The sequence below is a fragment of the Hirundo rustica genome, chromosome 4 (assembly GCF_015227805.2).
Source record: "Hirundo rustica isolate bHirRus1 chromosome 4, bHirRus1.pri.v3, whole genome shotgun sequence".
In the NCBI taxonomy this organism is placed as follows: domain Eukaryota; kingdom Metazoa; phylum Chordata; class Aves; order Passeriformes; family Hirundinidae; genus Hirundo; species Hirundo rustica.
This window is the reverse complement of record NC_053453.1, coordinates 5,187,843-5,214,935: the sequence shown is the minus strand read 5'-3', so window position 1 is coordinate 5,214,935 and position 27,093 is coordinate 5,187,843. Positions and strand designations below refer to the sequence as shown.

At 40.0% G+C, this 27,093-nt stretch overlaps 1 protein-coding gene across 9 annotated transcripts in view; it reads right to left on the bottom strand.

The window, feature by feature from the left end:
* The window catches only part of CELF2 (CUGBP Elav-like family member 2), a 451,396-nt gene that overhangs the window by 245,484 nt on the left and 178,819 nt on the right, over window positions 1-27,093 (bottom strand). For 3 of the 9 annotated variants that reach the window (XM_040062984.2, XM_040062982.2, XM_040062986.2), the window contains exon 1: window positions 9,862-10,117. The exons of the other annotated variants lie outside the window; for them this stretch is intronic. In XM_040062984.2, the coding sequence (XP_039918918.1) occupies window positions 9,862-9,968 (107 nt within the window). In that variant the 5' untranslated portion in view covers window positions 9,969-10,117. Of the gene's footprint in view, window positions 1-9,861; window positions 10,118-27,093 lie in introns of those variants that run through there. 9 annotated transcript variants of the gene reach the window in all.

Sequence of the window (27,093 nt, the reverse complement as noted above, 5' to 3'; positions counted from 1 at the left end):
GTAAAAAGTAATGGATGCAAATCTACAGCATTTTACCATTTGTGATTACCTGGAACAGAACTGTCTTTGTCAGTTATGTGTAATATCGGAATAAAATTTTGGATTGTGAAGCGTAACCTTTCAGTAGGGATTTGGTATTTACTAAACCAAACACACAACACATTTTGAGAAATAAAATAACTTGCATATAACTGAAATCCTTTTAAAGAGAAAATGAAAATATTGGTTAAAGCTGATCAATGAATTTTAAGTATTTAAAATAGTGCTCGTGAGGCTCCCTCTGCTTCCGTAGGCTACTGTAGCTCACCAGTAATCTTCAGAAATAAACGTCATTTAAAATTAGCCCTGTGAAAAGGTCCCTCAAATCAAGCATTTCTAGAGCTTTCACTTGAAGCGCATTGATATTATGTAAACTTGGTTGCTATAGTAAAACTTCCCACTCACTTCTCTCTCTCTTTTTTTTTTTTTTTTTTTTTTTCCCTCCCCCTTCCTGTTTTATACCAGTGCTGAGGTGATTTCATCCCACTGTGGGTAAAGGGCCTTTGTTCCCTTTTGTGGGTAATAACTCAGTCTTTCCGAAAACAATTAGGCAACATGTCATGGCACAAGGGAGATGCTATGAGGAATGGAGGGTTTCTTGGAAAGGCCTTTAATTTGGAGGAACACCCTCCTTTGTGAACAGCACCAAATACGTGGGACAGTCAATCATTACCCTCAGGTCCAATCCTGCACAGGGCTAGTGCTGAGCAGAAGCTGCCCAGTAACCTCTGCTCCAGTTGGGCTGTTCCTGAGCTCAGCACTACTTTTAGAGAATACTGAAGTAAAGCAGTAGCGAGCAAATTTTTTCATGACCACGTCTTACCTTCCTGTTATTTATTTGCAGTCCTGTTGAAGAACATCACTGTTGATCCACAGGTGTTACCTTTGTGTCAGTGTCTTGTGCATATAGACACAAGACCAAGGCTTTTGTCAACCCCATCTTATCTTGACTTGGCAACAGACATAGATTTTTATTTTTTTTTTAATGGACTACCTTATCTTCTCACTTGCTAACTATCTACAACCACTACCCAAAAAGGAGAGAAACTGGGGTACTGCAAGCACTGGGCAGACCTGGCAGACCTGATTTCCTACTGGAGAGCAGACATGTTAGTTGTGGTAAAAAAAGACACCTTTCCAAACAACCCTGGAAGAGGGAACTGAGTATTCTTGGATTTGGTTATTATTTTATATTCACGTGGAAACCTATGACTTAGGGTAGGTGAAATCACTCATCTGGTGCACTTGTCTGTGTTGCTCCATCCTCACAATATGCAAAAGTCCCACCTATGCCGTCAAAGAGCAGAGGAAAAATCCCACTGTAACAAAAACCCCTTCGTCCCTGCCATCTACATCCACAGGAAGAGATACTGGAGAAACAAAATTCTCTCTCATTTTATATAAATTTGACTTTTCTGGAGATTTTTGCCCATCTGGAGAGGCTGGTTATTGGGAGAGAGGCAGGACAGGGGAAGTAGATGGTGAGGATGGCCTGGCTGGAGGGCATCTCCAACTCCAGGTAAGTGTGAAGTTCTAATGTGGCATCAGCAAAGAAAGAATGTGGGTAAGGTACATCCAAAGAGACAAGAAGCCAAAAGGAGACTAATTTTTAAAAACAAAAAGTAAAGATACCTGAGGGGTTTATTAGAATATCTGCATTAACCTGCTGCACTCCACTTCTAGCAACAGGATCCTTATGAGCTTAACCTTCATCCTCCCTTCTCATTCAGTTCTACCAGTTTCTTTTTCTTTCTTTTGCACTGAAAATGATTGGATTTCACCTTAAACTCAAATTGTAGCATTTTTAAGGTAGGGAATTTCACAGGTCTTCTTTTTCCAATTGTTCCTGAAGTGCCTTGCATACATGTCAATCCTCAAAACAACAATCACCCTGAAAATATGCAAAGTAGCTATCTTTGTTTCCCAGACAGAAACCATTAAATATCAGACGTGAAGGACATAAAAAAAAGGCTCCTGCAGTAACTATGAGGCATTTGGGTATGCAGAAAACTGCACCGTGCCTGGTTTTAAGGGTTTGGGGTTTTTCCTCATTTTTAAATGAACGGTGTAACCATTGCCACATAAGCCAGATCAAAAGGTCCACCTAGCCTCTGGTAAGGGATTGAAAGAGAAAGAGCATGAATATGGCAAGTGGTCCTTCACACCTTCCAGCAGCTGGTGGCTGAGAGACTTCCTAGAGTCAAGAATGGCATCTGAACCAAGATGTTTAACAAGCTCAAGTCACTGATTCAGTTTTCCCACCAATTCTCTCTCTGAAAGGAACACTGATGAAGCTACATGTTTATTTTTCCCAGAGATAGCTGTTAAATGTGCTGTTCTTTACAAGTTCAGAGATTTGGGGCTCAGTGCGATGGAGGAACATTGATTTTCTTTTCTGAACCAAAACATTTAACCCAACCTAGTGTTTAACATACAATGTTTCACTTTGAAAGGTCACAATAATTCATCCGCAACTTTTAAAGAAAAATTCAACCCCTTGATACAAAAACTTTGTAAGGGACAAGTGCTGGAATCACGAGGTTCCTGGGGCAGGCATCTAGTTTGAGAGAAAGGCTCTTTAGGAAAAATTTTGGTCATTTTGGATTGCTTTATTCAGGGATGGGGGTTAACTGAGTTTAATATATGTTCATCAGCCGTGCACAGACAAATCTCCATATGATTCATTGGAGCAGCACTGCAGAACACCTGGTGTTGCCAATGCAGTTCTGTTAGTGTTTTGTTATTTTTAAAGGGGGTTATGTAACTCTCTAATTAAAATTAAATGTGGGCTGAAATGATGCAGGCAAATTCTCAAGCTTCAGAGTGAGCTTCTTCCTCACAGTTTAGCAGAAGAGAAATCTTTTTTTAGGCAGAAGAGAAGGAAAATGAAATCAGGAGGTTGTACCATTGAATTTAGAATCTCTAAAATTTTAAGTTTTCTGATAATTCTCTGTTTCTTTTCTAGAGGCCCTCAATCCCTCAGATGATAACCTGCAGCTTCAAGGGAGGGCAGGTGCAGGATTGGCATCTTAAATTCACTCTGTAACACAGCCATCCTATCATCTACAGGTATCTGCATGTGCAAGGTTCAGTTTCCAGATGATCTGTCTTTGAGTACTGTTACTTTTCACTCCTTTATTTGTAACATCCCCTATCCTCTCTCTGATTTTCTAGATTTTTTTTCCCCTTCCTCCAGCTCTCTGCTCTCTCTTCTTCCTGGTGACAGGACTGTTGTCTGGCATCCTCAAAGGCTGCTCTTGAGGATGACCTGCTGATTCGCTGCCATGGGAACTCCGGAGCAAGGACAGCATTTACCCCTCACCCACCGAGGGGCACAAGCAACAGTTCCCTGTGCTGCCCTTCTCGCTGGTTGAAGTTTGCCCTCCTCTATTTCACAAGGGGCATTGGAAAGCTGTGCCTTAAATAGCAGGAGTGTTGCAGCCTCTGCAGTGTCCAGCAGCAGCTGGATTATTTGGAGAAAGGTGGAAAAGTCTAAAAGCCAATGTGAGCATGTAAATTGCTTCTCCAAACTAGTGGAGAAAAAGCTTGGGCAGCAAAGCATGAGAGTTGAGAAAAACCCTCTCTCGTAATGGCAAAAAGCATTATGTTCTTGTAAGTGCTGTTTTTAAAACTTCCTGAGCAATTTTATTGGTAGTCTTATTCCTTTGAACCACAGAGAGTTAACTTAAAAATTGGTTGTTTCACCCGAATAAGGGACGCAGGGTAACACATCAGCACACTGAGTATGCCACATGGAGAGATAAGCAAGTAGTTCCCTCCAGCCCCAAACAAAATTCTGGGTGTTTTAATTGAAATAGAAGGATCATTTTTACTTGGCTGCATTTTACAGGGCAGCTTGTGATCCATGCTGTGTCAGCCTTGTCAGTGCACTGGCAGATTTACAGCCCCATGGTACTTTCCTGAAAGCACAGGCTCATAACAGCCTAATCCAGTAACGTGGGCTTAATGCACGTAATAATTTCACAAACCACCTAGAAAGTGTGTGCAAATCTGGGAGTCGGTGCTTTCCAGAAATGTCATTTTAGCCATTAGTTTAGAAATGCTGAAGATGGACCTGACTGATATTAGCCCACGGAATGGTCACTGATCCTTACACTACCAGAGAAAATAAAGCTGTGTGTAAGAACAGCTGAAATCCTTTTTACATCTCGCTTGAGCTGATTAGTAGTTATACCATCTCAGTCTCAAGACTGTAGTGAGAGATGAGAAAATTAGAGTCCAGATCAAGATTTACACAAAATTTGGGAGAATTCCTGCCCACTTCCATCCAATAAAGATAGCTAACCTTCAGTGCATCATTAACTTGCCAAGAACAGTACTAAAGTTACTTTAATTGACACATTTACTTCTGCTGCAGGGTGAAATAATACAGAAAATAATACAGAAGCCAAAAAAAAAAAAAAAAAAAAAAAAAAAGAAAATTAAAGTTTTTTGCCACAGCAAGAATATTGGAGAGAGAAAAAAAATCCTTTTTTATTTCCACTGTGAGGATGCCAGCAGTCTTGTTTCATAAACTCCAGTGATTCATCACCATCCCAGGCAGCCAATCATTCTGCAGGTCAAGTAGAAATGGGCTGTAGAGCCAGCAACTCCTGCTGCCCTGATAATGCATGTCATTCCAGGCATGGCGACATGCTTTCTCAACAACTGCCATTTTCAGTTACCTTTTCTATGGCTGACATACAAGTAAATGTGTTGGAAGCAGTAAAACAGTCATAGGAAAGCAGTTGCAAAGATAAATAGCATCTGCACGTGATAATCTCTAATGTCATTAGAAAGGAAAGAAGGATGTGTTTTGAAATAGAATTTCTCTCCTCTGAAAACATCACTTGACTTGGGGGGGCTATGTGTGTGTGTGGCTAAGAGGGGGGGTTCTGTAGGGTTTTTTTTTCTGGAATTATCACCCAGACATTCATCTTGGCTATAACCTTAAGAGATATAACTGGGGGGAGGGGAGGGGGGAAATAAAAAAAGCAAAACTCAACCCAACAACAACAAAAACCAATGCAAAACCCAAAGACCCAGCATTAAATATAAAATCTTCTTGCAAGTCACTTGTACGGCTGGATTTTGTTGGAATTCAGCAATGCTCACTTCAAGAAACACGACTGCTCTAATTGAGGGAAAAGTATTTTTTTCATTCATTTCTCTTCAGTCTTTATTCCTTTTCATCTAACTTAAATTTCATTAACCACTTTTTCAATAACTATCCTCTGAATCATATGTAGTTGAATACTGTTTTGCAGATGGAAGCCGAGTGGGAGTTTTAAAGGCACAAGTTTATAGAAATACATACCCTCAATGAAAAAATGTTTAAACTTAAGTGCACACATGTATGCATGCACACAGATATATCTGTGTATTTTGTAACAGAGCATGTGTAATTTATGTACACGTACCATGTAAAGTCCCTGTACCTGAACACAAATGGAGAAAAAAAAAAAATAACTGTTCCAAATAACAGTGCTGGAACCAGATTTCAAATGCATAAGATTATCCATATTAATTTATGGTAATCTACAAATGAATGCAGCAGAGACAGTACAGGTTATCCAAAATGGTACTTGCATTTATTGAGAGTCGACCACAAAATACCTTACTGACATATTTAGTTGCATCTTCTAATACCCTCTGAATTAATATCATGCAAAATACAAAGTACAAGCTATGTTTCCCCTTTGGAGTGACTGGCTCTTGAAATGCCAAAGGAAAGCCAAACGTTTCTCTCCACACAAAGTCCTCTTAGACATCTTGCTTTCAGATTTCATCAACTTAGGTGTTTTCAGGGCTGTAAGCAGTGAACTTTCCATCAGCAGCATCTTCAGCTAATTAACCCTCCTGATTACAATAATTAGTATTGATTCACTCCTGAATGACTTCTTAAGTATTCAAGCACAATCTACACTTGCAGTAAAACTTCTAGATATGAATATTAATTGAACACTTGCTTTGTTTTTCAGCCCCAAAGGTATAGTTTGCAATCTTATATAGAATAGAATCATAGAATGGTTTGGGTTGAAAGGGACCATTAAAGGTCATCTGCTTCCAACTCCCATGCCATGAACTGGGACAGCTTCAGGTAGATCAGGTTGCTCAGAGCTGTGTCCAGCTTGACTGTGAATGTTTCCAGGGATGAGGCAGCCACCACCTCTCTGTGCAACCTGTTCCAGTGTTTCATCAGCCTCGTTGTGAAAAATTTCCTCCTTATGTCTAGCCTGAATCAACACTGTTTTAGTTTAAAGCCACAATCCCATGTCCCATTGCAACAGACCCCGCTAAAAAAATCTTTCCTATAAGCCCCCTTTAGGTACTGAAAGGCTGCTCTAACATTGCCCTGGATCTCCCCTTTCTCCAGGCTGTACAACCACGGGTCCTTCAGTCTGTCTCCTTCCAGACTGACCATTTTTATGGCCCTCCTCTGGGTCCAATCCAACAATTCCATGTTGAGGACTTGTTGAGGACTCCAGAGTTGGAAGAGGTACTACAAGAGGAATCTCATCAGGGTGTGGTAGAGAATCACCTCCCTTGACCTGCTGGCCATTCTCCTGATGCAGCCCAGAATAAAATTGGCTTCCTGGGCTGTGAGTCTGTGCTGTGTGTGGGTGTGAAAAGCTCGCATCCAGCTTTTCACCCCCAAGTCTTTATCTGCCAGGTGGGTCTCAATCCCTTCATACTTAAATTTGATAACAGAAACACGTCAGTGTCATTCTCTCTTAACAGTGGAAATATTAGCATGTTGATGATTGTGGTTCCTGAATGTGAAAGCAAGTAAATAAATAAAAACACACAAATACTCCAGGCTAATAGATGCATATAGTTCAATTCCATATCCCTATGGAAGCACGGAAAGCCAAGTCCCCGGCTAAGGCGGGTCTTGCTCTTTCTCTAACAGGTAAGACTGAGGGTGCTCGTTTTGACATCACACCTGGTCATTGCAAGAACAAATAACTCACGTAGAGTCTGAATTACCTCTCTTAGCTCTGTTGCGGAAACAGATGTTGCCAAGTTTGACAACTGCAAGGCACCACATTGCTTTGTGAATGGGTGAGATTCAAAACAGGCAGCACTGAGGACGCCTCTGATGCTCAGGCATAAGATCTCTAAACCTATGCAGTCTTTCAAAAGCTATTTATTTCATTAAATGTGCTAAGAAATTACTTGTGTTACAGCTTTGCTTCACCTTCTTTGATCTTAGTAATAATTGTTATGGCTCAGAAAGCAATATTTCAGTAAATACGCATAGAAAGATTTTTCTTTTTTTAGGATTCGCACAAACTAATTCAAAAATCAGTCTTTGATGTGAATGCAATGTGAGAAAATACCCTTGGAAAAAAAAGCTAAGTAATTTTCAATCAAAAAAAAATCATTGTATATGTATTTTATGTGATATTTTACCTGAACATATAGAAACTACAGTAAGTTTGGTAGGAACTCACCTGTGAGCAGAGCGCTTAGGGAACAGCTATAGTATTGAATGGTCCTTAAAAGTGGTCGTTGATTTTGCTGCCCAGGTGTCTGTTGGAGGCTGCTACAGAAGTGGCATTCACACTGCTCTGGGCTATACCTAAAGGGGGCATTTCCATGAAACTGGGAGTGAGGGACTCACTTTATTGCCACTGACAAAGGGCAGTAGCTGCTAGAAAGCTCATGCTGCTGCAACATGGCATGATAAAAAAATAACTTTATAAAAACATGCCACTGTTTCACCCCTCCAGTTCAGGCAGAGCAGAGTAGTTGTGAATGAGTTAATGTTTGTCTTGAAAGAAGTTCTCCCAAGGAAGTGAATTATGTCATGGTCCAGTAATATTAAACACCATCCTTGCTTCCTTTATGTCTATGCACAACACACAGCATGCAAGTACTACCTGATAATCCATAACCTCTTGGCTCCTCAGGTATTTTATGTGATATTACCTTTTAGTTCACATAAACTCTTTGCTATTGATTTACACCATCTCAAGACTCAAGGGAAGAAGATAACAATGACAAAAAAACCCCCCGCAAAACAGCACAGCAAGTATTCAGTCTCCCCGCCAAACATTTTTGTGTTGAAATACTTGCTTTAGAGGGCTCTGACTGCTACTGAAAAATCCTTAATATGTTTTTGTTTTAATTAAAGGGTCCAAGAGACCCCTGAACCCATATAAATCATGCACAAGAGTCCAGTTTTTTAAAAAAGCAAAAAATCTCTACTATTAATTGATCAAAGCAAAAACCAGAAGCCATTGCTAAATAAATCTTTTTCTCATAAAATCATTAAACTTATTGTTAAAAGCAATACATTTAGTTGACATGTATTTAAAGACTTTAAACAGTTTAAGAAACTCCACAGAGTAATGACAATTCATTTTATTTAGAACATAAGCTGCGGTCCGAGTAGTAACTCAAAATTTTTCAAAAGCTTTGTAACAATTTCTTCTCACAATGAATAAGGTTCATTTTGCCAAATTCAAACCCAAAATTAATAACTGTTTTAATGCTAAACTATGGTTCTCTAAACAGAAAGATAATTTAAGAAATGTCATATGAATAATTTGTTTGATTTGGGGATAGGAATCATTCAGGTAAATTATTCTGTCTGACCTTTAAAATTCTAACATATAAAATGTTATAAAAATGGAAAGTAGCATGGGCTCCCACTTTGAGACCTGATTTATCATTTTTATTGCATTTTCATTACCTAAACAAAATTAGAAACAGTATCTTCAAAACAGCAGTTAAAGTTGATACGATCGGGCATAAAATCAAGCAAGGGCACATTTGGCAAGTATGTATTTGCCAGATTGACAGCAGTATTGTAAGCTTTCAGAATCAATAAGTTTTCTCATCACAGTTAAAGGAGAGGTTATTAATAAATCTGCAACTTAATGCAATAGCCATAATCGTAAGATACAAACCTCCCCCTCTCTGCACTTAGCGGCAGATATCAACTGAAACAACCATCACAAAACAGACAATGCACTTTATATTCTACTGTATACACAAAAAGAATAAGGGAAATTAAAAAGGGACTGAGAAAAAGAAAGGAAAAAAACCCCAAAACAACCCAAACCACCCCACCGCCAGACATACATTAAGCTAGTTTGACAACACCATTGTTCAGCTGTCCCATTGTCAGACCAAAAGATGGATTCAATGCTACAATGTCTGCTAGCAAATAAACAAAAGACTACATTTTTCAAAGCGGGGTGCCAATTCCAGCATAATTCTGTGTGTGAGTGTGCGTGTGTGCGTGTGTGCGTGTTGTGTTTCTCTGAAGAGTAGTCGACGCTGGCCTCCCGCTAAACCTGGGAGCATTATCAGAGAATAGATGTGCAATCCCACATTATAGGACTATTTAGATATTTTTAAAACATCTTCGAGCAGTTGAGACTAGGTAAAGCGTTAGTAACTATTTACATAGGCTAAGTGAAAATTAAAGTGGTATTTAGGGCACTAGCTCTAATATGGAGTCTCCCTGAGCTATTTCCATGCTTATTCCATGCCCAGTGCATAATAATGAAGCAGGCAGAAATATTGCAAAGGAGGTGATAAAAGAAATACTTTCTTTTAGGAACGGAAAAATAAAATAATAATAATAATAAAAAGATAAATATACTTATTTTTCCCCTCCTTGTCCTCTCCATACATTCGTCGTTATACATGAAATGTATGACCCGAACTAGTGAAAAATGCTACTTGCACCCAGCAATGCCTGTCTTTTCCTTTAAATAGGGAAACTACTTTATACACAGCACGGTTATAGTTGCAGCGGGCCCAGGCAACTCGAAAGCACGCGTTAAAACAAAGGAGACAACATACCTTAAAAGCAGCTCCTCATTTCTCATAGTAACAGCGGATTTGGGACAGCGCATGCTTTCTGCACCGATATTCTCAACAAAAGCCAGTTCAGAAGTGCGCTCAAACATCAATGCCACAGTAGCTACTCACTAATGGCTACTCTTTCTCTCTTTCTCTCTCTAGTCAGACGCTGAGTGGTGGAGCAAAGGGGCCCCTGCAGATTCACTAAGCAGAAATAATCCTCTCTGACAAGTTATGTTGTCTGGGCATATTTTACATTAATGCACTGTGCTGCCTATAGGGGTCTTGTTTGCGTTCACTCTAGCCTAGCTGGTGTTAGCTCTCTTAATTACCAGCCAAAAAAAAAAAAAAAAAATTAGCAACGTCCCCCCCGCCGCTGCCGTTAAAACAAAAATAATAATGCGTATATATATGTACACATACATGTCTCTGTGTATAAAACTGAATGAAAAGGAGGGGAAATCTATGGGCAAATGAGGAAAAGCTTTCCCCCTCTGGAAGGATGCATGCTTGGTATGGATCTTTTGTTTGCCCTGCGAACTCAGTGAATACAGTGGCAAAGAGATGCTGTGGCTCGTGAGGCTTGTGCTCTTTAAGGGAATTGGGTTAGAGGCTCTTTCTGGGGCTCTGGAGTCGCAGCTGGAGCTTGTGCTCTCTCCCTCCTTCCCTTCCCTGTTCAAGGCTGAGTGGCTTTATGGGACCTGCCAGCTCGCATCAGAGGGACTGGGGAGTATTAATGCAGGCACCTGGGGATCTTCCTCAAGTTTTCATTTTTTCTTAGCAATTTTAACCCCCAAAAAACACAAGTCAAAAATACCCCCAATTTTAACCCCTCCAAAACACATCTCGGTTACCGAGTAACTGAGTTTGCTTTAACCCAGACCTTTACGTTTGGCTTTGGCACAGTTCTCGCAGGCGGGGAAGGATGTTGCATTATTCAATGATTTACTCACTTCCTATGTATGAAAGGAACTATAGTGTGACACAGATTTCAGAGAACAGCCTCTTTGGCCCTATTTGGGAGATCTGCCATGTGATTTGTAGGAGCAGGTTGTGGTCTTCCCAGTTGCCAAGGTAGTCAAAGAGAGGTTTATTTTTACGTCTTGGTTTCAGCTTCTGCTGGGTAAATCTTTAAACTGTGCAGCTACTTTTTGAGACAGGAGGATGGTTGTCTTTTTTTTTTTTTTTTTTTTTTTTTTTTTTTTTTTTTTTTTTTTTTTTTTTTTTTTCCCTTGTATTATTTTATTTTTTTTTTTAATGTACATCAGATACTTGAGCAGGTGCTTATTTAGTAGACTGAAAAAGTCAACAAGTCCTTCATGCTCTTTTCAGTCAAAAGCTTTTCTGCACCACTGTGGCAGTGAAATGCATCTTAAAAATGACTGTAATTTTCTCTCAGGTCATGTTAACTTAAGGAGGTGCAAAACTCAATAAACACGAATTGTCGAAAATTGACAGCTTGTCAAAAAGTCCAGTCAGGCTAAAAATTGATCTGCCCTTCAAAATTTGAATTCAGTTTTCATGGACTTTTGGCTATGTCTGTGGCTGGTCCGAAGCTCTTTTCCTACGTTATATACTACTGCCTTAAAATATACTGCTATGATATCCTGATGCAGTGCTACTGCTGCTAATTCCTTAACAGAAGTTGGTATTTCGGGGCTTGATCTTTAAACTTCAGTGTGGGAATGAAGGCAAAGAGAGAGCAATCACCAGGATAAATACACTGGTAGCAAGATCTTGCCTTTCTGATGGCAGCTGTAAACTTCTATTAAGGTCATAAATTGTTTGCAACAGAAACAATCCTTTTGTTCTACACTTCTCACTGAGCACTGTGAAACCTTGGGATTAGTTTCAGTCACTCTGATATAATATTTGTCAAATGACTAAAAGACAAATTAAAAAAACCCCAAACCTGGACATAATCTGCTTTTAATGGTGTAGAGAGAAAGCAGGCAGCTTAGGAAACATGGGCATCATGAAGGACTGCAAGTTGAGGGAAGACAGGTTTCAATTTGCTTCCCCTTTTGTCTGCAGAACATGACTGGGATTCTAGTTGGTCTTGCAATAAAAAATAATAAATCATTTTAATGATTAGCAAGTCAGACCAATTCCATGTTAAAATGTCATGCTCCAAGGTCAACTGAGACAACATAGCTTGTACTTCATGCTAAAAATATCTGAACAGTCATGGAAGGCAGCCAGGAAAATACTCAACCAACATAACAAATCCCATACCTCCTGCCCCAAATACTAAATCCATTACTACCATTTCAGGCATGGCCACCAGCACTCCGGATTTCAGCTCCTTTACTGTTCACCTCCAAATGACTTGTGCCCAGCACAACTCACCCTAGTGCCCGTGCTGCTCCGGGGCAGTCTCGGGTTGGTGAGGCTGATGTACGAGCAGCAGCGAATACCAGGGTGTGCTACAGAGCACACAGCTGAACGGGAAGTGTCAAACAGTCTGATGAACTGCTACAGTTTTCAAAAAAATATGGCAAGGATCAGCATCTTAAGACACTACCAGCTAAGGGAACAAAGCTTTCTTTTCAGGCTGGAGCAGAATAGCTCACACAGAGCCCTTTGGTGGGGAATCAATGGGCTTCTGTTGGGCGGCTCCACGCAGTTGCAAGTTCTTGATCATTTCTGCACTTAGAAAGAAGGAGAAGCAGCAGCAACAGGAGATAAAGTGAAGTATTATGGAAGGACTCATCTTCAGCCAAAGGAATAAATAAAAAATTGAAAAAAAAAAGAAAATAAAATCTACAAAGCAGTAACACAGGCAGACAAAAAGAACCTATGCTTTCTATCACACGTAATGAAACGTCTGACAGAACAACATCTGCAGAGGGATCACAGCTGCTGAGGATGAGAGGGAATATGAGTATTATTTTTCAAGTCTAAGATGTACTAAGCAGGAATGCCTTTAAAATAATATGGCTGAAGGGAAGATTAAACCAGATACACGGGGCTATCTGGCTTCTTTCAGGATGAAAGTCCAGCTGTGGGTTTAAATTTAACATTTATTATGAAAATTGATTATAGATTCATAACTGATATGCATATATTATGCATAGAATGCTCTGCACAAATTACGTACAGTGGAAATTTAATAACTTCGTTGCCTTGTATTTAATGGAAACCCAAGCCTTCCACGTATGGCCTATGAGTTTGCTAAACGAATTATGTGATGCTGCAAATCCTTGAAAGGCAACAGGAATAACAGTCATTTACACAGGCAAAATGATCAAAACTTCAGAGGCAAACTAGTAACAACAAATTTTTACCAATTAACAATGTTCCTTCTGCTCTCTACTTCTAGGTCAAATTATTTCTTGACCATTCAATTTTTTTATGGTATTTTAAGAGTATTCAGAATCCCAAAACATACTGTTGTTTTGCTACACTAAAAAGTGTTTCTGCCAGCCAAGAGATGGACTAGATTTCATGACAAAGAACTGGTGGACAAATGTCCAAGACAATGGACTAAAAATTATGAGTGCAATCATGAGAGGAATAGAAAGCCTTGATTCATGTCCCCATTTTACCAAGTGTCCCCGTGTCAGATCTCATGCAAACCAATTAACCTCTTGCTCGCATCTCCATCTTTAAAATGAAAAAATCCAATAAACTCCAGAGCAATATGAGCATAATACAGAACACTCCAAGGTGTATAAATCAGTGCATTACTGTGGCTTGCACAAACATTTAAAATATGCCTTCTCCTCAAGAGAGGCGCTTGCAGTCTAAGTCAGTTATTTGCTGTTCTGTGCAGTCATTTAGGCTCAAATCACATTTGTTTTGTATAGGTGTGAAAAGCTACACTTTAATCTGATAGCAATTTACTGTTTTAGGTGGTTAAAATCCTACCTTTGAAGCTGAGCAATTAGTCTTAGCTAGTCATCTAGGGTTTCTCTGTTGTCACTGAGGGGAGATTAGTTATACTAAGGAGCATTACCACATCTCTCCATTGACTGCAAAGGGATTAGATCCCTAAATTTTAAATGCATATGTTAGGCAAGAGGAATCCCACCCAAGTGCCTAAAGCAAAGGTGAGCATTCCCATGTTCCTGTTTCAGCATCACGAGCTGAAAGTCCATCCCTGTGCTCCACAGCACTGCCACAGCCCTGGGCACCCCGTGGCAGCTGTGCAGGTGCAGCTCAGACAGCTTGAGCCTACCTGGCACTTCCAGGTAGCTGCAACCTGCCTGCAGGATGTCTGCAGCAATCAAGGTGCACCTGGGCAAGTCTGCCAGGTCTGAAACAGGCTGGTCCAGAGTGGGGGAATGAAGATGCTCGGAGGGCTGGAGCATCTCTCCTATGAAGACAGACTGGGAGATCTGGAGTTATTTCCTGTGGAGAAGAGAAGGCTCCAGGAAGACCTTACAGCACCTTCCAGTGCCTGAGGGGGCCCACAAGAAATCTGGAGAAGGCTTTTGAGCAAGGGCATGTTGTGATGAGGCAAGAGGGAATGGCTTTACACTGAAAGAGGACAGGTTTAGATTAGCTATTAAGATGTTACTTTTTACTGTGAGAGTGGTGAAGCGCTGGAACAGGATCTCCAGAAAAGTTTTGGCTGCCCCATCCCTTGAATTGTTCAAGGCCAGGCTGGATGTGTCTCTGAAGAACCTGGTCTAGTGGAAGGTGTCCTTGTACATGGCAGAGTACATGATGATCTTTAAGGTCCTTTCCAATCCAGACCATTCTGCGATTCTATGACCTATAATATGTTACACCTATGCAAAGTTGGAAGAAGAAAGGAAATTGGCCTCAGCTTCAGAAGGGGAGTCTTTCCAGCACGCTTTCAGAAAGCAGACAGTTCATTTAGTTATCTTCTTCTAAAATCTAGAATAATGAGTAACTCATTGCCTGCAGCTTTTGTGTTATTGGAAATAGTGGAACACAAGCCCAGGTATTATTGTTAGAATCATTTTACTCTGGATCACTTAATTGCTGAATGTGGATAGCAAAGAATTGGCTGTAACTCGAAAGGCTGTATCTCATCGTGCTTTACTGCTGCTCTAATTGAAATTTTTGTTCATTTTTACCTGGAACAAATCACCACACTTTTGTCTCTGCTTCCTCTGTTGATTTTGGGTTTTGATTATACAGCCTTTAACATAGTTGCAGATGGGAGATCAATTGTTGTCCTCAGCTCCAGTGATCAGACGACTAGGCTATTATTTCTATCAGGAGAGCAGAAACATGCTATTTGCATTATGCACATACATACAGGTGGAAACATTTCTTTGCTGTTCTAGGCTGTGAAAACACAAGTCACAGAGACTCAGATCCTCACCTCTACCATTTCATAGTGAAACCATATTGATATGCTTCAGAGCCATTCATGCAGGCGCCAGGTCTTCAGGACAGGTACTACCTTGGTATACCTTGTGTGGTTTTTTTTTAACATACTCACAGTATCTTTGTGCTCAGGAAAAGGAAGATAAGTTTCAAGCTCTTGCAGTAGAGATACAACAAATCACCTTTTTTTTTTTTTTTTTTTTTTTTTTTTTTTTTTTTTTTTTTTAAATGAAACCAGTCTAAAATTTGCCCCATCTCCTTTTGTCTGTCTTGGCAGATTTTTAAATTATATGCCTAGATTTTCTGTTTGAGTCATAGGGGTGGCAATTACTGTGGGTCTGCATGATGCAAAAGGTCTTTTCTAATGTTTTTCACTTGGGAGTATCCAAAGAGTATTGTGAAAATTAAATAGCACAGACAGAAACCATAGGAGTATAAAATGTTGTGTAAATGCTGAAGATTAATATTTGGACAGCAGAGGAATAAAAAGTTTTGCTTTTAAAGCATATAGCAGGACAGGTACCCTCTGATTTTCTGCAATAGAAAAGATGTGTGCTGCGTCCCTGGAGCATTCAGCATCGCTGGCTCTGCATCTCAGCATTTGGGAGACAGCAGGAACAAACCTTTCCTATTTACCTAAAAATGTGCTCCATTGCTTCCCCCACCCTTGTCAGGGAAGAGGGCAAAACTCACAGTTTGTGCAGTTCACAAATTCTGCCAGAGAAATGCACTTCAGTGTGTTTTTTAAAGACAATACATCACTTGAAACAACTTACAATTGGCCAGGCTGCGGTTGCAGACGTGGCTACTCTACAAAGGAAATAAACTATTTGGAAAGATCTACATGTCATAAGAACATCTGGCCTGCAACTAAAGAGAAGGAGGAGAAAGCTGATCAAAAGGGTGAAGACTAACAGAAGAGGCAACAGAGCACCAGATCTGAGAGAAAGAGAGAGAAAAGGCAGAGAGAGAACAAACGCAGCTGGTTACAGTACCATTTATTTTCTGCTTTAATTTAAAATCTATTTAAAGAACAAGCAGAACCTGCTCTGTCTAAACAGGAATATCTTTATTTTGCACTTGTAGTAATGCCAAGATAATGACTTTAATGATGTGGGATATCAAGGACCTTGAGTTCTTGGGAGGACAATCTAAAGAAAGTGAACTTGCACAATATATACAAATGTATGAGCTGTTTGTATTAATACATATCAATGAACATGAAAAATGTTAATAATTATGGATGGGAATTTAATGGCTACTCATCCTCTTAAGCTAAAATTAGAAATAGAACCACATTTAACATTTCTATTGAACCTATTTTAAAATGATCTTATGGTGCTCTACACAGAAGGTTCATTTCACACATCCATGAAATGCATCCAACAAGTAGGGATGAAAGTGGATATTTAAAAACAAGCTCTCACCAGAGACAGTGATGTAGAACAGAAACTCACATGCAAGTAAAAAAAGGGAAAAGAGCCTGATTTCTGGGATCTGGCATCTAGAGGAGTGAATGAATTTACCAAGAGAACATTTGGGAATGAATGGGAAGTGAGAAGTGGACCTTACACTATCCAACATGAAATAAAGGCTTATGGGCAAAACTCATCATCCACCAAGTTTCCTGAAAAGGTAGGTAATATGGGATTGTCCTGTGTGGAAGGGCAACAAACTGAAATTTGAATAATTCAAATCATATGAATTGATCTTTGGTTATAAATACTGGTTGAGAACATTTGATTCATTTCCTGGTAAGTCAGATTTTCTATTTAAAAATGCTCTGAGGGGAAGGAAATGTATCACTTCTATAGAGTTGCCATAAAAATAAAACTAATAGCTATAAAATAATTTTGACTATTTTAAAAATGAGTTAACACGGACACTTGTTTCCTCAGCTGTTATCCTCACTAATCAGTTTTATTTCATTATTGAAAAATAAAATCATCACACTTTTAAAATACTTTAAACTCTCTCCCTAATGTTTTTTGTTCAAAGGATACTCTTCCTTTCTTCCTTTTTTGTCTTTAAAAATCTATTAGCATTGATTAAAATGAAAGAGCTAGGACATAAATCTTCAGTTAGATTTACAACGCATTTTTCTTTGACCTTTCTCATGTCATCTGACACTTGACAGTTTCGTGCAAGAGTTTAAAAATGACTAGTGATTTTTCGTGATTCTAAGTGCCCAAACTCGAAGAGTGTTGCAGGGCCTGGATTTCAGAGTTAAGATTTTGGTTTGTGGGAAGGAAGAAATAAATCAGACCCCGTGAAAACACCCAGAAGATGGATGCATTTCAAAACCTTTGATGAAAATTCTGCACAAACTGAGATTCTAAGGCTAAGGAATTCCTTAAAATGTCAGAGCACAAATTTTTGAAGAAGAAAGTATCTTTATAGAAAAAAAAAAAAAAATCTTTGTCTAAGATCTTTAAGTGTCCTCAGTAAGTTTGCAGGCGATGCTGTGTTGGGTGGGAGTGTTGATCTGCTGGAGGATAAAATGGCAGAGCCTGGACAGGCTGGATTGGTGACCTGAGGCCAGTTGTATGAGATTTGACAGGGCAAAGTGCAGGGTCCTGTCCTTGGGTCACAACAGCCCCACACAGCGCCACAGACTTGGGGAAGGGTGGCTGGAAAGATGCCCAATGGAAAAGGAGCTGGATTTGCTGGTTGACAGCAGCTGAACATCAGCTGGAATGTGCTCAGGTGGCCAAAAAGGCCAGGGGCATCCTGGCCTGTGTCAGCAATGGTGTGGCCAGCAGGACCAGGTAAATTATTGTCCCCCTGTGCTCAACACTGGTGAGGCCACACCCTAAATCCTGTTATCAGTTTTGGGCTCCTCAGTACAATGAAGGTGCTGGAGCATGTCCAGAGAAGGGAACATAGCTGGGGTCTGGAGGTCTGGAGGACAAGTCCTATGAGGAGCACCTGTGGGAGCTGGTGGTATTTACTGTAGGGAAAAAGATTGAGGGGTGACTTTCTCACTCCACAGCTCATTGACAGGAGGGTGTATCCAGGTGGGGTCAGGCACTTCTCCCAAGTAACAAGGAACAGGACAAGAGAAAACAGCCTCAGGTTGTACCAGGGGAGGTTTAGATTGGATATTAGGAAAAAAATTCTTCATAGAAAAGGTTATCAAGCACTGGATCAGGCTCTCCAGAGAAGTGGTAGTCACCATCCCTGGAGGGATTTAGAAGACATAGAGAGGTCTGGGGACATGGCTTAGTGATGGGCTTGGCAATGCTGGGTGTTTTGACTCTATGATCTTTTCCAAACTATATAATTCTATGATTCTGAAGTCAAATTTGCTTTTATTAGTCTGTCATGCAGCTAAAAAAATGAAACATGCATTTTTTTTAATAGTGAGCTTACTAGGGAATATTGTTTAAGGATATCTTGCTGAGATGGAGTGTCAAGATACCAAAACCTTGCTGAAGCAATGGAAGCAACACATGAAGTTGGGTAATTCCACTCACAAATAGCGTTTTGTCATGGCTAGTAGGCTGTGCACAGTAGCTTGAATCTTTCAGTTGATGATGTAGATGTATGTTAAGCCACAGAGTGAGAAAAGCTCGAGAAAAAACTAAGCTCTCTCATAAAGATACGATCCCAGTTTGTGATCAAACTGGATCCTAATTCTGAGTCCTTAATTCTGAGTCCCAAACTGAATCCCAAACCTGATTCTGAGTTTTCTGGTTTTCTGCATGCCAAAAGTCTTTGTGTAGCCAGTTCCTTCAGACATACTTTAGTCTGATTAATGCTATTTAAGTTTGGCAACTTAACAAAGAAGCCCAAAAGCATAATCAATCCCCTTTGACTTCCAATTCAATTCCAGTTCAACCCACCATGGATCTCCCTCTGAAGAGGCAAGAAGCATAGGTTGCCTAGGGTCAACCTCAGCATCTCAGCTGAGTATAAATAATTGAATGTGAGACCTCTATGTCTAGTTTGCCTAAAAATTCTGTTTCTGGAATTATGTTTAGGCAATGGTTGCAGACATTGCCATGGCATCCTATCTTAAAATAAGCTGTGCAGTTCTTCCCCTGGTTCTTTCCAAACCTGCTGCAATAAAGATACGTGTGAACTACAGATGGACAAGTGGCAGCTCCAAAGACCCTTGAGATTACCCCTGTGAAAAAAACAGAAAATAAAAGAGACTCACTCTGACACCTTCCACACCACACACCTGGTAAATGTTTTTCATTCAAAGAAAAAGTGACAACTTCAGCCACATACATTTTATGCAGCACCTCACCATAACCAAACACCACCAGCCTTCTTAGCATCTCATTTCCCATAACCAGATGCTCAGATAACATTTGTCAAAAACAATTTCTGTGTCATCAGCAGTGAATTTCTCACAACACATACTGTGTTGCTCACATAACAGGCTCATGGAGCCCCAGGAGACTTTGTGAAATGAAATGAAATGGCTGCAGTGGGAATGGCTGGAGGTCTGAAGGGGCACACAAGAAAATGAGTAATTTGCCTGAATTCCTTCCAGTAAGGAAATGCTGCAGAGAGATCTGTGCTTTTGGGATATCTGGCTGTGCTCTTGAATCATTTGGCACAACCCCTGGTCAGTGCACGCAGCCCTGTGGGACCCTGTCCACATTCAGCCCTTCAGTGCTAACAGAGCTCTCAGTGCTCCAGCAAAACCTGTGCTCTGATCTTTACAAGTGCCAAGAAGTCTGTTAAAGTGTTTATATATTGCAACATTAAATGCTTGGTAAATTGCCACATCATTTTGTGCTTTCAATGTTCCCAAATCCACATCATTCATCTTTCTCCTGCAAGGCCAAGCCCGCCAAACTTGCTGAATGCACTTAGCTCCAAATTAACACCCTGTAAAAACAGTTCCTCCCTTCTTCTCAAATGCTGTTATATGTAAAAACTACACCCAAAGTTAATTTCCTGCTGACCTTGTGCTGATTAATGCAAATTAAATTACATGCTAATTGCCCCAAATGGTTTGCATGAAGCCCAGAAATCAGTTCTTTTTGATGGTGGCAAAACATATTTGCAATTTTTTAACACAATGGTTACATTAAGTCATTGTTAGTCTTACAGCATCTTAAAAAGTCAGATGGTTTTCTGGCACCTTTTAGAAAGCAAGGAAAAAAATAACCTAGGAAAAAAAACATTATTAAGGTCTGATCCACTCTTGTAGAAACCTCACTTGTACCTCATGGGAGGAATTTTATGGCTCGTTCAGAGCTCAAGCTCCAAGATGCATTTTACAAAACCTTGAGCCAGTTTTGTTAAACCCGTCACTCCCTAATCCCCTTGTGCTTGTCAACAGAGCACACAGGCACTTGATTTTGGACGTCTGATTTGATAACGGGTGGGGGAAGAAGGGAGGGAAACGGGGACTGCTATTTCAGATAGATCCTACAATAGTCTTGCAATTTAAGAGAGAACAAGGAATATTTCAAACAGTGATGCTGGGCAGAGAAGCTCTTAGAAAGGGGCTGTGTATTGTGTTCCAGGGTATCGAGGTTGTTTTGTTACCAAGTCTAAATCCCAGTCATCAGACCTGATGTTTGATGGTTTTCTGGAGCTCTGGTTGGCATTTGGCAGGGGGATCAAATGCAACAGCAGATAGTGCTTAGATCCTCAACAGTACCAGGAGTGGCTGACATCTATACGACAACTGCATTTTGCATTTACATTCAGCAGTGGGGATGAAAAATAAAATTTGATTGATGTCATGAGGAAGACAGGGAAAAAAGAACTCTAACCATGGTGCTCTCCAAGGGAGCTGTGTCTTCTTCACAGCTGCTGCCATGAGTTGTCACACTCCACTCCACAGTTGATCCCAAAGTAGGTTTATAAGGTTATGCCCATTTTATAGAAGAAATGGTGACACAGAAATGTGAAAATGGATTGCCCCCATGCAGAATGGGGCAGGGCTGAAAATTGATTTAACTGGGAGAAGATGAAAGCACACTGAACTCTCAAGTCTAAGGAGGATTTAAGCCCCCTCTGTCCTATCCATGGGCAATACATGCCCAAGCCATAAAAGTACACACCAGCTACTCCACATGCTCCCAGTCACACAGAACATCCTTAGCCTGGCAGCAGGACATGAGACCTGGCAGTAAACAGCCCAAATTCCACAATACCCAGGCTCTAAACATTAGATCATAGCAAGGACAAGGGAGGTTAAAGACACGCACCATGGTTATTCCTATTCTACTCATCCAAAGAATGACCAAGTAGGACAAACTGATAAAAGATAACATATATGTGGTAAGCCTTAGTGGATCTGACATCTAAGAATGTTCACTCACTTGATTTTTTTTTTTTTTTTTTTTGGTAGTCTTTTCCATTATTGTTCAAATTTCCACACAATTTCTCCCTTCCTTCCCTAATACCCATGTCCCTGCTTGACCTGATTTAGGTAGCAAGCCTCCTCCTTTCTCAGATATTCTTGACTTTGACTTCTGTTAGAAGCTGAGCCTGCCAAAATCCCTGCTTCCTGCACTAAAGAGGGTACAATTCACTTGATTTTAACTATGAGTTCAAAGAAGCTTAATAAGAAATACCTGAGCAATAGTCCTCAGTTCAGAGATGAGAGTGTGGCCACCACCACCAAGAGCTCTGCTCTACAGCAGCAACCCTGAAGGGTCTGTGCCATTGAGTAATAAAAGTATTCCCTCTCCCAAGTGTCTCCCGAGCAGAGATTGTCGTGTCACACTGTTAAATTATGTGTGATGGGTCTGTCTCTAGGATTACTCTGCAGAAGAGACGGCTTGGAGGCTGCCAGATTCATTAAACATCTTCAGTGGGACTTCATGGGGGCCTTTCACTTACCCTGAGCAAACAACAAACACACCCTTTGTGCTCAAGAACAAAGGGAGTTTTTGCACTTTTGTTTGATGTCAGTCACAACTGGAGATTAAAGCTTCTGCTCTGTGGATTTCAAAGTTGTTTCCCCCCTCCAAAGCTGCTCCTCTCACTTTTTGCTAGGCACTTCAAAAAGGTTTACAGCTATAAAAACCCAAACAGAACAATATTAATAACAATCAGCTTCAGAAATGCTATTTTTTTTGGTATTTGAATGCATTTCAGTCGTAGATACAACTGGGAAAACGAAATGCAGGAGTAAAATATGCAGGAACTCTGTTATTCTTAATCACGTTGCATCAGAGACTGGAAAACTGGATTTGTAAAAAGGAATTTCTGAGTTAAAATTGATGCATGGTAGGGTCTGACCCACTGAAAAAATATCCATCCCTTCTGAATCTGGATTTGGGGAGTAGCTTTTCTGTTTTCCTAGAAAAGGATGCAAATGGGGAAACATATTAAGCCCCCTCACAACCAAAGTCATGGCTTCTCTTAAAGCCTCCATGCTCTGATGGGAGTCAGAGATGGATGTTCACTAGTATATCCTACAGATGCCTTAATTTTGGATACCATTTCTGAACTGCGCAGTATGTACCTGTCACTGGACACCATCTTTCAGAAAAAGCATCCTAAGCAAAGCAGGAAGATGTCCAGGGAAAGGTTACACCTCTTGTCATCTCAGGGACATCCAAACAAACATCTCCATCTCACAGGGGAACTTCAGCAAGAGTCTGCCACCCTCACGTGTTGCTTCAGGATATCTAAAGGGAAGCAAGGACAGCTGCTATAAAAGGTGAAGAAAGAAGAGTAGGTATTATCCAATATGGGAAAGAAAGAAATCACATCAGGAAATCAAAAGGACCCTTTGGAATGTCACAATGAGCACCCAAAAGTAATGTTTTGATTGTATAGGAACCTCCTTCTCACCTCTGATCTGTAATGCTTAATAATTTTGAGAAGGAGCAGCAGGAGCTAGTGATTGATGGAAAATGTCTCTCAAAGCAGAGGACTATGTGTTTCTGCAGTTTATCTGGGTAAGAAGGTGTATATTTTAGCTCTCCTGGATCTAAAGCCTCTTTTAGGACTGCATGAGTATGATTTTATGTTTCTTATAACTTCACCATAATTCATCAGTGAGGAAAAATTACCTCTGCTTCCCACTTAAAACAACATGGTTTATGGAACATGGTTTATTGTTTTTTTCCCCTCAAGTAAATCTTTCTGTACTGCCTTTGAACTAGGTGCTTGTTCAGTCTTCTAGGTCTTTCTCACATTGACACCATAACTCCTGTATATTTATTTCTTAGCGAAGTTGAGCCATATGAATTGTTACATGCTTTTAACCAGATGCCAGAGCATGGCTGGTCAGAAAACATATAGAAATGTGTGCAGTGATTTAAAATAGGCCAAACCAGAAATTAATAGAAGCATGTGTGGATTTGATTTCTCATTTAAAACCCTCTCTCTTCCAGTCACATTTAGAGGTGTTGAAATGGTAAAAAAATTGTGATATTTGGAACTTCTTTTAAGAAATACCATAGGAAGCTTTATAAAGCTGAGCAATTAGGGGATGATTGGGCAAATCCTATGAGCGCATGATTTTTGCTTGCCAGTTCTTGCACTGGTCCATCTGATGGCACCCAAGTATCTTATGTGCAGAATCTGCGTTTTCTTATTATGCTATATAGAGAACAGGCTACAAAACATATTTCAAGTTTTTCATGTTTGATTATTTAAGAGAAGACTATAAATTTAACAATTACTCAGAGGCCCACCTTACTTCAGTTGCTTAGTAGTTTCAGTATGAAATGACCTAATTATCACAAGCAGCAGTCAACATGGTTAAATCCTCGATTTTGTGTCAGCATACTCTCCTTTGGATATAAATTATGCAGAAAGCCTCACCAAAAGTTATGAGCCGATGTGTATTGGTAGCACAGTGCCTTAATGCACAGCAGCCCCATCATTAATATTAGGCTTGCTTTAAATAATGAAACAAAAATAAAAATGTTTCCCAGAGGACACAAACCATAAAGACGTAAAGTCGGAGTGTAGGCAAGAAAACAAGTTGAGTAGTTCAGAGCGTCTTCATGAACATTAAGCAAGCAGCCAGGGGATGTACTCGAGGGGTTTCAATTCCACAGAAGCTTTCCCATTCACTTTTGTGTAGTTTAATATTGGAGTTGATCGTATTGAAGTTCATTGTTACAATCTAAGGCAGTTTTACAGTATGCAGATCACTCATGCTGCAGGTTTCTTACTGTACCAGGGTGTCTTAACCTCCTTTTTCCAGTTCATAAAGCTACAATGGGAGGGAAAGAGGGAAAGATTCTACTTAGAAATGGGGACAGCTGCTATAGGCGTGGGGCTAGGAAATGTGCTTGGACTCAAATTGCCCACTGTTGGCAATTCAGGGAAGGCAGATGGCAAGTGGAAGAAACGAGAACACACACACAGAGTGAGGATCTTATCCTGACCAGTAAGGATGAAGCCAGGGAGGACAGACAGATCTGGTAGGACAGAAATGCTCAGAGACCCCACCATTTAAATGCTTGCTGAGGTGGAAGTACAGGACTGCCAGTAGAGATATTTTGCAAGAAGTTTTCCTAGATCTTGCATGACTTCTCTCATCAGCTTCATCAGCTCTCATTGCTTCTACCCCAGTGCACTTCTAACCCATCTGCACAGGATATTCGCACAGAATAGATGAGAGCTGGCACCCCAAATTCCATGTATCACCAATGCTTGGGTGGCCTTCAAGGTTGGCCAGGTGACTGTCCCCCTGGGCTGAAATGCCTGTGTCTAGAGACGTGCAAGTGCTCTCCATTTGATCAGCTCTCAGGGCTGGAAAGAAAAACTTGCCAAGTTTATGTGCTCGGATTGAGGCACAGTGCAAGGAAACAGGCAGACAATAGCACAGCATGGAAAATCCAATCCTTGGCCTTAGTGTCAGGCAGGATAAAAGACATCCTATGCTTTTCCAGAGTCTGAAATTCATATACCATAGATCATTTCCAGAAGTCAAAGGGTTCTGGCCTCAAGGAAAGGGTTATCTAACATTTCATAATAATAAAAGAATCTACTCCATATTCTGCCTAGTGCAGTTCAACTTCACTTCATTGCAAAGTTCTTTGAAGCCCTTGACCTCTACTTTCTGAAACAGAAGAAGGATAGGAAAACATACGTTCAAAACAGATTAAGATATTCAGCTGCTCCTAGAAAATTCTCTGTGCAGCACCAGTAGATCAAATTATTTTCATTATATCATTTGGTCACAAAGAATAGTGACATAATTAGGGAGCTAAATAGCAACAGTTTCCTTCTGGTAAATTTGCTGTAGCTAATTTTGTTAATAAGACTGATAATTGTTTTACACTCATTCGATATGTTAAGTTTACCTAATACTAAAACCAATCAGAACCTTTAAATTAATTTTTGTTTCATTTCCAAAGGAATCAATGTCATTATTAATCATAAAAGGAGTGCTGAGTCAGAGGATGATAAATCTCCTTTGGGCTTATTTGACTTTCATATTTATGGTTTGGATAAGGTTATTATGAAGGAATTTTCAAGAAATGATTGAGGAGCAAAGGGAGGAGAGTGAGCTGGGAAATACTATCCTTGGATGTTGTGCTACTATCAGCTGCAGAGGAATGCATGCAACCGGTCTGGTTTCTTTAAGTTTTGCAGAATTAAACATGGTGAAAGTGTTCAAACAAAACAAACTGCTCAGACTGCCAGGCTGCAGAGCCCTAAGATGTTCAATTTTCAAAATTTTTATGTTCAAGTGGATTTGCAAGAAAGCAGGAGAGAAGATCTGGGGCACAGAACTGATGGGATTTATCATTCCTGGCACTGGTGGGCTTGCTTTTAGAGCATTTACAAAAACATTCACTCACACTACTGTTGCCTTTGTTGTGTTTCTATCTTCACCACAAAAACTTACCATATAGCAGCTATTTGAGCTATACGTCTACGAATGACTCTGTGGTAACGTGGTGAAACGTCCTGGATAAATGCGTCCAGTTTCCATAAAGCCAGTGCTGCCTACATCACTTTTTACATACTTTGACAGGATAAGGTCAATGCCCATTGGCTCTGCAAGGAATGAAGGATGTCACCAAAGTTGCTGCTGTGGCTGTAACATTCCAGCTTGATCCCTGTGCCGAGGAGCTCCAAGCTCACTCACTCACCATTAACTCCATTCTTTAAAATCACCACAAACAGTGCTCCCAGTTTAAGTGCAGTACTCGATTTTTACTATTGTCTTGAAAGGGAAAGCACGTGGCATGTTGTGCCGAGATCTCGGTAATCAGATTTTTTTCCTAGAACTCATCATGCTTTCTGCTGAAGAGGATTTTAATGAAATGTAAAACCAAACCATCCTTGAATGTGGGTCTAGATTCTGCTTGTATCTTGCTTTGGTTATTGAAGTAATCTCCCAAACTTTAGATCTGTGAAATGTGTAGCAAATTCCTTTCTGCATCCATCCCACTTGAACACTGTACACACAGAAAAAAGCAACAAACCCCAGACATCCTCTCAACAGAGTTTGTTACAACTGCCTAACATCAAACCAGCTTTCAGCAGCCTGTTTTGGTGGAAAATATCCTTGCCCATGGCAGGGATTTGGGAACTAACTAGACGATTTTAAGGCTCCCTTCAACAGCAAATCATTCTATGGTTCTACCTTTCTGTGAAGCACTAAATAAATGTTTTCTGAATGTATATGATGGAACACATTTCATTGATAAAATAAGAAAATTTAAATTATATTGAAATAGAAAAAAAATTATCAGGAGTCTTACAAAACCATCCTTTGTCTTCTCTCATATCTTTTAAGAGACAAACCTATCAAAGAAAAATGTTATGATAATGTATTACCATGCTGAGTTAATTGTCAGTTGCAAGTTACTTAAGTGTACCTTAATGATATGTTTAAAGCCTTATTTTCAACTCTAATAGCTATTAATGGCAGCAAGAGAAAATGAAACCAATTTTCCCTAACTTAAAGTGGAGCTCTATTAAGCATAAGTGAACAAAATTCTAAATATAACAAATTCTTTAGGTATTTCAGCT